This window comes from Haliotis rufescens, unplaced genomic scaffold (assembly GCF_023055435.1).
Source record: "Haliotis rufescens isolate VD_foot unplaced genomic scaffold, xgHalRufe1.0.p SCAF_3, whole genome shotgun sequence".
Lineage (NCBI taxonomy): Eukaryota > Metazoa > Mollusca > Gastropoda > Lepetellida > Haliotidae > Haliotis > Haliotis rufescens.
In genome coordinates, this window is record NW_025964001.1 from 29,091,069 (window position 1) to 29,103,620 (window position 12,552).

Consider the following 12,552-nt stretch of genomic DNA (forward strand, 5'->3'; position numbering starts at 1 on the left):
GTTCTTTGATCAAATAATTGAGTTCTTATCATATATAAAACTGAGGTACAGCTCTGTTCCAAAAGTAACTTTAAACATTGAATATGTTAATGTTTCGGTGCCGCTATGCCAATCATGTTCATATATATATACTTTAGGCGTGAAATGAATTCTGATAAAAAGATTTTGAATGGCGAATATGCTGCTGTTGCCTGATATGGGTTTTTTTGTTGTTGTTGTTTAACGACGCACTCAACAATATTCCAGCTATATAAAGGCGGTCTGTAAATACTCAAGTCTTGACCAGACAATCCAGTGATTTATATCATGAGCATCGATCCACGCAATTAGGATACGACGATATACATCAACCAAGTCACCGAGCCTGACCACCCGATCCCTTTGGTCGCCTCTTGCGACAAGCATAGTCGCCTTTTGTCCGAAGCTAAATCTAATCAGGGTATATTAGAATTTGCAAGTTTGTCGAGTGGGATTGTTGAACAATTTATTTGATATGTCATTTATACCAAGGTTGTTGTTTTTTATCAAACAATAGATGCTTACATTATAATGGTTATGTTAAGTTTAGGCTTTGTCAAGGGGACAACAGTTACTGCAAACTGTTCATGTTGGACAGCCAGGCTTTGGATGACGGCTGCCTGGGATAGAATGAGTTTATTCTATTCAATTGTTGTGTTTCCTTTTCCAGTTTGTGCATTCTTCCAATGATCACACTCCAAAATGCCTTAACTCAATCCGAAAAACATCCATCCGGTTCATCTTCTCCTTTGGTCCATTTTTAGCATCCCCTTTGACAGGATCCATAGGAATATTAAAGTAAGAGGGTGGTAGCAGGCTGATATTTGGAGACATTTGAGTAACTGACGATTATCTGCCAAAACAGATTCCATAGGAAGTAAAAGGCAAAATAACGGTGAAAATGATACGTGTAGATCAATTCCCTTGTTTGCAAATTTCCAATTCAGGGAAATGCGATCTTTTGTGATTTAGTGGAGTCTGTTTCGGATTTGGCCAAATGTTTCAAAGAAATATCAAAACTATACTCTCTAGTCGATACTGTGGGTTCTTACTCACATGCTGGAGTCGTTTGATTTCCTTCAACGACACACAGTATAACCTTGTTCTTACTTTCTGCAGCCCCAATAGTTACTGAAGGAGGGTCAACTAATCTTCCAAATCCATGGTACCATTTGGCCTTCGTCCTTTCCTATGGCTGCGGTGGCGTCATTGGGATGCCGGAAAAAGACTAAATAAGTTGACGGTACGTCGATGGGAAAGTTAAGAATTATATCCACACTACGTAAGGTATTGTATATAAACAATTAAAATATATCCATCTATAAAACTCCCAGGCCCACTGTAAGCTCGCATAATGATATCGTAACACAAAATCTATTTCCACAATAGTACAAACATGAAAGTAAATTGGCATGAGCAGAAATTTACGTTTGTGGAAGTAAATCAGTAAAAGGGCATCCTGCTCTATGTAAATGTCTCTCCACAAAGACACTTTACTATTAACAACAGTTTGTGTACGTTGCCTTTAAGCCATGAAGAGGAGAACATTACGATTCACAATTAATCAGACTTTAACATGATGTTAAGTTGAATCGGTTTCATTCAATAATGTAGTGATGGATGGACGTGTATTGGAAGAATCTTCGTTTCGCCTTTTATCATTGTCATATAGGTTATATTTTATATTTGACCCTTTGGTTTAGAAATATTTAGACAATCTAATACTTGTATCATTAGAGCATACCATTTATTATATGATATTATTCCGACGATCCTTTTGTTAAACAATTAAATTTGTAATATGTTATTGTTAATTGAGTGATACCATCAATTAACCGACTTGTATAATCTTGCCTTTTACATTTGATACATAATATATATGTACTTGCTTTACAGAGCGATATTTATCACTTAGAGATGAACCTACTGTGTTTTGAGAATCTGAGGTAGTTACACAATAGAGTAGATGCTTCTTGATTTGGAACAGTGCGCTTTAGGATAATGCCATCGAAATCAACTTAAAACGTTTAGGTAAATATAATTGCATGTTAAGGTGAATAATATTCTTCAAATTTCAACATGCCCAATTCTGCGACAACTAATTTGTTGCCTTTAGCATTGCCTTGAAGGTTTATATTGACATATATAAACTTCATATAATATTATTACTAACCTTTTACTGATATTCATGTCCTCCGCAATGATAATACATGATTCTACTTAACAAAATAGGGAATGGTTTATTGACGGTTTATTCAATAGCTACCATGTATGTACATTGTAAATAATGAGTGAGTGAGTATGGTTTTTACGCCGCTTTTAGCAATATTCCAGCAATATCACGGCGGGGGACACCAGAAATGGGCTTCACACATTGTACCCATGTCGGGAATCGAACCCGGGTCTTGGGCGTGACGAGCGAACGCTTTAACCACTAGGCTACCCGACCGCCCCTGTAAATAATGTATTTATGTCTCTTTTGTATTTTGTCCCAGAGGTTTTAGTTCTATTAACATGACTGATATATACATCCTGTTCAAGCTGGAGGTGAAATGACTCTCTTTCCACAATTTTCATCTTTAAGAAATAGTTTAAGAAAATAGTAATTTCTTTGCTTCATAAAAATCCTATTATGTCTCCTGTATGTAAATATCTAAGTGATTGATCGGAGTCAATTTTATGACATCAAAACAGATGTTTCAAACATGGCTGTTGTCAACTTGCCCTGTGGCACCCAATAACGACTCAACTGATGACGTTCAATGAGACTCCTGGGCTTAAGTAATTCGCTCAGGTTAACACATTATATCAGTAAATCCTGTGCTATGACGCAGTGAGTTTTATCAGTTATTGAAGAAGAAGAAGAAGAAGAATATTTTATTATAGTGTCACCCGCTGTACATATAAAATGACAAGGCAAGATGTAAAACTTCAGCGGCCGGCCAAAATGGCCTACGAGACACTAAAAGACTCATAAAAACATTATTTTATATATGTACACACCACATTTAATAGCAATTATGAAAATAACATTCATAATATTATCCCCCATACAAAAATCCTATATACACACAACCACATCCATTCCCACATCCAGACCTTCACTCACATCAGCTTACGCAAACCACGCAAACACACCCGCACATTCAGACACACCCAAACCCTCATTGACATCACTTCAATCACATCCGAACCCTCACCGTCACAAATCACTCTCACACACACCCTATTTCTTAAACACACCCTCACCTGTATCCGTTCCCGCATCCACACCAACTCCCTCATCCGCACCCATCAACCACGTCCTCACTCGCATCCTCATCCCTCCCCGTCTCCACAAAAAAGAAGCACCAACCACGCACAAAGACACCAACAAAGTAACAATCTACCGCCGCATACACACACTCCCTCCCAACGACCCCCCCCCCCCCCCCCCCCACCCCCACCCCACACACACACACACATACAACATGAAACAAGCACCCATCACAACCTCTCGGGCCAGCCACCCATCACAACCCCCACACATCAACCCTACAACACAGCAAAACATGATAGATGATAAGAATTATCACACGCACACAACTACCCAGTTTATTGTTTTATATATTTTCTTCTCCGATACATTGAGAAGATTAATGCAGCAAGTGGTTTAACCAGTTCGTCGCACTGCATTAAGAATACGGTTTGGTCTGCCGGAGACATCGTAATAAACGAGGGGTTAATAAGGGATACTTTCTGCCAAAGATTAAGTCTTAGCTCTCTATAACAGTCACACGTTACCAAAAAGTGAACTTCATCTTCAACAGTTTGGCCGTTACATAGTTTACAGACGCGTTCAGAAACAGGGGTTTTCGGGCGTGTATAACGACCTCTTTCTAATTCTAAGGGTAAAGTTCCACAGCGAAGTTTAGCTAAAGTGCTTCGTCGTGATCTATCCAGAATATGGCGTACATAAAATGAAACATTCAGTGTATTTTTAAACAATCTAAACGTTCTAAGCTTATTGCCTGTAGTATGGCCAGTGTCATTCCAAACTCCACGCAACCAGTTTTCTCTGTCAAGTTCTATCAGTTTTGATTTCAAAATTTGGAAATCTATATTACCAATATTATAGAGATCCAAAAATGGTAGATCAAAAGAACCAAACATTCTTACAACTCTGCTGTCCCAGGACTTTCGGTATGACAGAGACCAATTTCTGATACGAGCTATAATTCTCTGCGGGGGAGCTGAATTCAACTTCTTCCAGAAACGCACAACTTCGATTTTATGTTTAGTAATAATCGATGACCAACCCATCTCCCCTCTTACGGCCAAATTAGAAGTAGTTTTTCCTACACCCAAGAAAAAGCGGCACGCTCTATTTTGGATGGCATTTATGCAACTAAATTCTCTGGTTCCCCAAATTGCTGCACCATACGTTAAGATAGGTTGTACAAGATTGTCATACAAAGTACTGAAAACATCATAGGTCATTCCTCCAACTAATTTAAATTTACTAATAATTACACTGAGGGCTCTTCCGGCAGATTTAGCAATTTGTTTAGCTGTGAAATTTAAATCTAGGTGTTCCTGGAGCCAAAGTCCCAAATATTTATATGCATTACAAATTTCAATATTCTCTCCTCCACAGTGAAAACTGACACTGGAACGCGTAACAGACTGCTGTCTATAATGGACAATTTTAGTTTTTTTGGTATTAATTTGAAGACGCCATCGTCTGCACCAATTATCAACGCTATTACTCGAGTTAGGTAAAAAGACACAAAGAGCCTTTGACGCTTATTGTTATACAGCGTGCTTTATAGCCCACTTACAAGGCGATGGTGTCATTTGTTTACAACGCGCCCATAATGGTAGGCTGTGGGAGATCTGGATTTAGTGACGTTACTCATTGTATGGTGACAGTTGAATCCAGCTCTATTGCGTCTACGTTCACAAGCCGCTTATATCATTTAGCCTTAGAGCTTTAATAATACATTTTAAAAGTTGAAAAATGCAACGTACAGAGATTTACAGCTAAATTTAGATGTGGTACCCTCCCTCTGGAAATTGAACTCGGTCGTTTCTTGAAACCAAAAATTCCCTTACATAATCGTATTTGTAAACACTGTAATACAAACAGTTATGTTTGGGGTTATGCCTCGTCTCTTTGCCCAAAATTTTGTCTCATGACCCCTATAGATCAAACCACATTCCTTATGAAGTGCGATAATTTATCCTATTCTGTAGCTGCACTAATTAAATCCATGTACAAACGTAGGTTATATAACAACGATTCATAAACCCATTCCAGTATTGTATGCCTCTGTATATTTTATATTTGAGAAAACATGTAATTGTATGGCAATGCTTGTCATAAATGTACGAGCATTATACTTTTATCTCGTATTTTGTGCACCATTAACAAATAAACCACTGTCCACTATAACTATTTTAGCACTTGCGGTGCTTTTAAGAACATTAGTGTCTAATAGGCCCACGCTGGCCGGGCGATGTATATCTTTTAATATATTTTACCTCTTGTATAAATTGAAGTAATTTTATGTATACACCGCTGGACACTTAAATAAACTATTTTTCTTCTTCTTCTCTTTCTCTTTAAATTTGAAGATGATGAGCGGTATAATAAATGTATTAAAATACAATATGCGTATAACACTTGACAGCCTTCACAGAAAGATACGTGGAAAATAAAGATTTATTGAAATGTTATAAAAACGTACGAACGTAAATTTCAGTCTTTACTTTTCACCTCATCAATGTATGGTACCAAGAAGGAAATAAACGATAAATAGTCGAAAGAAACAATATATTAGCCTTTGTATGTGCATCCTCCTTGGTAATCTGCTCCTCTCGGTTGATTTTATTATGTTTCATTTTCATTTAAGAATAGCTTTTTGACCGTCAAAGAATACTTCTACATTGCTTCAAAACAAACAACTTATAACAATCAAGTTAAACAACCGTTCTTTTAATTTACATAAACGTATCCGGGGTAAATGTTTGCTTCTCCGTTTGTTACCCTGAAACAATGTATTCAACCGATAACGGTTTCGTACAATATTTTAACTGAGAGCGAGATATCCCTATGTTCTGAAACTTTGATCTATCATGAAGTGATATCCACTCATGATCACTTCACAGGGCGTTTTCACACATATCAAGCATCCTGTGTCAAATAATTTCCGCCAGCATCCAGCAGGTCTAATCATCAATAACCAACGTATCCGTCTTAGATTGTTGTTTAATTGCACATGCCATCTTGACAGGCATCAATACACCGACGTAATCCACTCATGTAGATTGCTTGTGGTGTCAATTAATTTCTGACTGATCACGGGGAGCGCAAGGGTCATTAATCACAATTTTCCTTGGCATGCAGATTACGTCATGAAGTTTACGCCTTTATGTATTGTTCGGACTAATTTTTTCAAAAAAGTAAATACAAACTTATTTTTCAGAAATTGTCTGGAATGATTTACATGCCACACAGCTCCAAAACATAATGTGAGGTTTCTAAAACAAAAGATACTGGAGCAATGTAAATCGAAAATATATTTGACGTGTTGAAAGTATACCGGTACGATAAGACATGTAAAGATAGTGTATCGGGGTAAAATGAAACTTTTGAGACTTACAGTTAACAATGTCCACATCTTTTTATCATTCATAGTTTAGTATTTCTCCCAATAATGGGCTTTCTTCGACGTGCTCTAGAATATTAAATGCGGTAACAGATTAATTACAAAACTTCAATACATCTTATCATCAGAGGACACGTATAACATTTCCACAAATAGCGAAATCATTCACAATTCCAAATAGTTCAGGACGTTGTAGTGCTACCACCTGCAGAATCAATCATTGGCTTGTCTGGTCAAGACTCGATCATTTTTCAGACCGCTGTCATATAGCTGGAATATTGCTGAGTGCGGCGTTTAAAAACAAACAAACAAAACTACCCTGCAGCGCATATGAACACATTTTTCAAGCCTATATCACAGTATTTGATATAATGTGGCGTGTTTGATTTTGTAGATTTAAAATGACGAATGACTTGTTGGTTCTTTCACTAAATGTAGGAAGAATTTCATAAACATACCGTGCTCGACATAATAGGTCGAATCTGGTAATAAAGAAGGTTTTAGGTAATTCCAAACATACTCTATGTTAAAGAATCGCTTCTCTGATAGAAGTTTGGGGACAGTGTCGTTCATAACAAAATCAAGGTGCATTAACTGTAATTCTCAATATTCTCCAAATATTTGAAACATATTCCACAATTCTCAATCTTTTCCACGTGATAGTAATTGTAATGTGTTCTGTTGACTTATATAAAGAATTGACTAGGTATTGTGACTTAATGTGTTGGGTCCAAACCACTATCAGAGAAGTCCAGATGAAGTCCAGGGATTTCTCTGAAACACACGCACAATCTTTCATATGAAAATTATATGTAAAAATAATTTGACAAATATTTATAAGGGACGTATCTTCAGTAAGTTTCATAGCTGAAGAAGTGAGTGAGTGATATGCGTTTCTGTGCAAGCAATATTCCAGCAATATCACGGCTTTACACGCAGTACGTGTGCATGTATGGGGTGAATCGAACCCGGGCCTTCTGGGTTACTAGCCAACGCTTTAAACATCAGGCTACGCCCCCATAGACAGAGACACCGCCAACAGAAAACAAATGAAAAATCAAATGCCATCCTTACACAGGGAAGACGCGATAACCCAAATTAAAAAATAATACTTTTGTAGTCTCACCAGAACTTAATACCCATGGGTGAAGCATTAAATCAACAAAGCCAGCTATTTACTACGATTACACAGCGGTGAATTGAAAGCGTTTCAACGTGTGAATAATTACAACCTCCTCGTATAAATTGCCAGACAAAAACAACATCAAAGCTGATTTGTAATCCGCGAGTATTTCACAGGTATTGTCAAACAAACACCCCGGGGTATACAAGTATTCAACCTCGGGGGATTGGAAGGGGACGGGGTGGGGGTGCGTGAGGCAATACATCGTGTCATTTATGTTAATCATCAGTCACACAATGGGCACCGCTGTGGGTAATTCTAACCGGCGCGCCATGGTTGATTAAATCCTCCATTGATTGGATGAGTACAGTCGGTCCCAAGTGATTTGATTGGACGCTGCCACAGTGAGTCTTAGTGACCTGAGTGACACGAGGGGTATAAAGTGACGTGATGTAATCGGTTGTGCCATCATTCATACCCAGTATCACGATTACCATGATGGACGTACCTCCCCACCTGCTTCAACCTCTGTGTATCGACACCAACATCACCTACGAACTGGATATGTCCAAGTTCCCAGGTCTGGATGACCCACAACATATGTACCAGCCTGCTCTGTTGATAGCCACTGACTGGAGCGACTACCATGAAGCACAACTTGTCACACATGACGCCGATGTTCCCGAGGATGACTTATACTCTCTCATAGGTATGTGTCTATCAAATCTATTAAATTGCATGAATCAGAAACATTTAAGTGTATCTTATACAATCCTTCAGCCAGTATTATTATGCAAAGGTTATGCAAATATTTCAGCTAAATCTAAATCTAGATATATCTAATCTAAATCATTACCAGATATTGCAAAACATATTGTTGTATATTATATATACTTATATCTGCATTGTTATTTTTCAGAATCCAGTCAGGTCCTGTTCCCGGAATTTACAGATTCAAGCAGTGATGAAAATGCCAATTTCGAAGCTCTCTTGGATGAAGTGATCTCCTCAACGGCATCTTGCGGCAACCTTTGGGATGAATCAGATTTCACTTTGTCGGATTTAAAATCCTCAACAGACTGTTGTTACCAATCAGAGTTATCGCCCCTAGGCGGAAGGGGCCAGAAGCGACGTCATTCCAGTGATACTGACCATTTGTATACCAGCAAGAAATACAGAATGACAGAAGTTGACACGCATACAGCAATGCTCCCATCGCTTGTTTCTGTGTACCCAACTTCCAATAATTGCATCTTTGGAAGAGATTCATAGACATTATTGAAACCAAAAAGAGACTTATTACTTGACCTTGTCAAACACGAGATGTGCTATGTTATGTCAAATCAGAGTTATTATTGAGCAATTTGGTGCCAAGAAATTATTTTCATGCAAATATAACCGTATTACTGATATTTAGTACATAGTGCCAAATCCTGTTACACATTTTTACAAATGGTTTTGCTTGTTATATTTGTTGTATTAAAAATGTATATATTCCCCTTTACGCTACTTTCTATTTATGTCCAATCTGTATTACAAAGGAGTCGACTCTGGTAAAAAGGAGTCCAGCAGCGCAAGATTACCATAATCCGTTTGGTTTAGAACGAATGTGTTGTTAAATGGACTCAGTGGTAGACTAGCCTGGAGGTCTGTTCTTTATCAAAGCGGTTGACATCACAGTGGGAAATCGACACCCATTCAGCATGAATGCCAACTGCGAACACAGGGAACGGCCGATCAACCTACCACCTGGGACGACGTCAGATTGGTACCCATTAACGGGATATCTTGCCGCACATATAAGAATGACCCCCCCCCCCCCCCCAAGTCACTTCACTTACACGTGGCCTCAGTTTGATGCCTTTGTAAAGGCATTGTTATGGCAAGTTGTATTACAAGGGTTATGATGTTCTTGTTTTACATCAGATGGTAAATCATAGTGGGCCAAATTTGGGAACCGACCACTGGTAGTTTCTTATAGATCGTAAGCTTACATCTTATCAAACACCCAATTCCATTCTCGTCCCTACTCTCTAGTCCTGAAAACAGTACATCAACTTGATGTAAATGTCTGCCAGGAGAACGGAAGGCCGATGGTTTCGTTTCCCTGACCGCGTCATACGAAAGATGGTACTTGTTGTTGCCCTGACTGCTTCTCGACAAGGGGTAGAAAGCAACCTCATCACATGTACAGCTCTGAAATAAGAGACTTGAGAGAGAGAGATGGTGTTTTTACGTGCGCTTTCCGACTTAATGCGTATTTCGCACACGGGCCCGCCAGGCCATTTAGTGGTTTTACCGAGTAGGGTATGTCCGAAAAGGGAGGGCATCCTGGGGGACTTTGCGGTTGGTTGCTTATCTAATTTTGGGGAAATATGAAACTTTGAAGAATGCCGTGCTATAGGTGAGAGACTAAGGGAGTTTGTGTTGTAGTGTTTATTTTTTTTAAAAAATAGGGTTTAAGCATGGTGATAGCCTGTTATAATTAGGAAAATGCCTTTTGCTGGTCGTTTAGTGGGTTTAGGAGTGTTGCTAGAGATATTTGGTTGTTACAGTTTATTGTGGATTTGGGGGTTATTCTGCGTTGTTGGTGGTGTGTGCAGTGTAAAAGTGCGTGTTAAGGTGTTTCTCTTAGGTTACAGCGAGAGCATCACCTGTGTTGTGTTTTGAACCGATGAAACTTGAACCAGGAATTCCTTGCATAGGGTTCCCGACTTGGCTCGAGGTATCTTTATATGACATGCAACAATAAAGGTATGCATAAGCTCAGTGCATATCGAATGTGCATTCGTTATCGCATGACAGGTTACTCAAACAATAGTGTATGATGAATCAGAAATCTTATTCATGAAACGATCGTAAGATCTATTATTATTATCCCCCAAACCGCCTACTATTTGGGTTCGGCGGTTACATAAAAGGTATCCCACCAATCAATTTTATACTTACATGCAAACATTGTTCTCGGACATCAAAGACGACCCGCGAGTTACATGGCAATTTGCTGCAATTCATTGTTGATCTCCCTAATCAACCATCGATTAGCACCGCGGTTGCTGATATGTCGTCTTTCTTCCTGTCGACATTGTTTATAGTTTTACGTTTGATATGTTCTTCATTGAATCAGAAACCAAGAAATATTACTTAATGACATGGTGTCTGCTTTAGCGGCACATGTACCCAACATCAAAGTAAGTCTCAAAACTTGTCCGTCACAATTGTAGGCTGTATACCTAGGCTGTATACATTTATACAAGTAACTTATAGCCAGCGATACCATCTTATTCATTTGTTTGATCACGATACATTTGAACGTGAAGCAATGCAGAACGTTGCCTATATCGCTGACGCATACTGTCTGTGATGGAGCGTATTATGTGTAGCAGGACGTGGAGTCATCCCACAGATGACATTCTCACCTTGTCAGCTTGATGACGGGGTTAACCTCTTTGGTTAACTTTGGACTTCTGATCAGAAGGTCCGTGGTTCGAATCCCATTATGGGACTCGGAAATTTTATGGACGCTACATGTGTAAATCTTTCTCACAGTTTATGAACAGTGAGATGAGCATGTACTAATAAATGTGTTTATATCGAAAAAATATTTTGGATCAAAGTCTTAATTTAAATAAAATGTATCCAGATTTTGAACAAATATCTGGTCTCACTACAAATCCCAGCGCCTCACACACACCACACCCTGTATGAATATTTAATTGTCGATTATGTAGAATAACGCACATGCAATGCCGCATAAAAGCTTACCACCGTGTTTCACGGTATCGTTTGAACGTTCCACAGTCCCGAATATTCACGTTTTACAGTCCCGTATATTCATCAGTTACGTATCTTGTGCCATTCACAGTTCGGTATTTTCAACGTTTCACAGTCCCGTATTTTCAGGTTGTTTCGAAACTGTAAAATTCTATGGTAAATAATACAACACATACTTAATGTGCATGAATGTATTTGCCTCATGACAAACGTACAAATAATAAATCCAATCTTTAAGTACAACGCTAATATGCTCACAAAGTAAAATCTAACAACGCACATTCGAATCTAATTCAAGAGTTGACTAAGATAGAAATAGAAAACAGGAACGCATATCACTAGACTAACAATAAGTTAGTCCAACATTTAGTCTCTGAAATCTTATATTACACAATCTCCTTCTTGACTACAAATAACTATGTGAAAGCTTATATCCATGAAATGAAATGTATTTTTACCAACATGGTTATTCTTTTACCAACAGTGCTATGCGGATATTCGCATTTGAGTAAGAAAGAGCACATTCAAACATTAGATTCTCTTTAAAACTTCATATTAAAAACTGGCAGATTTTCAATTAAGTAAATGAATTGTTTAATATAAACTTCAAATATTTTTAATATGTATACACATCTAGCTTGACATGTAGAATTTATGTGTTACATCTAACCTTCATTAATGTATTTTTTTGTATCAATGGAGCGGTATTAACCAGAGACCATATAATAGGTCTATTATATGGTCTCTGTATTAACATAGCGCTTCGCTTATTTACCAATCCATTTTCACATTTTGGAGGGAAAATAGATATGTTTAAATCATATAAGCTTTCCAGAACTCTCGGTATTTACACCAGTTATTAATCATGGGAATAGCTGGAATATTAACGTTTAATTATTTGAATGTTTTCTTTCTAAATCAAAATAGTTTGTAACACTGTAATTAATTACACTGTCTATAGTTGATGGTAAATAGCTTCAGCAACCA

General features: G+C 38.0%; 1 protein-coding gene across 1 annotated transcript; it reads left to right on the top strand.

Annotated features, from left to right (window-relative positions):
• Positions 1–8,247: 8,247 nt before the first annotated feature.
• On the top strand, positions 8,248–9,247 carry LOC124146629. The gene is made up of 2 exons (XM_046517009.2): positions 8,248–8,500; positions 8,711–9,247. The coding sequence occupies exons 1-2, from the start codon at positions 8,287–8,289 to the stop codon at positions 9,061–9,063; spliced, it is 567 nt and encodes a 188-aa protein (XP_046372965.2). The 5' UTR covers positions 8,248–8,286; the 3' UTR covers positions 9,064–9,247.
• Positions 9,248–12,552: the final 3,305 nt, after the last annotated feature.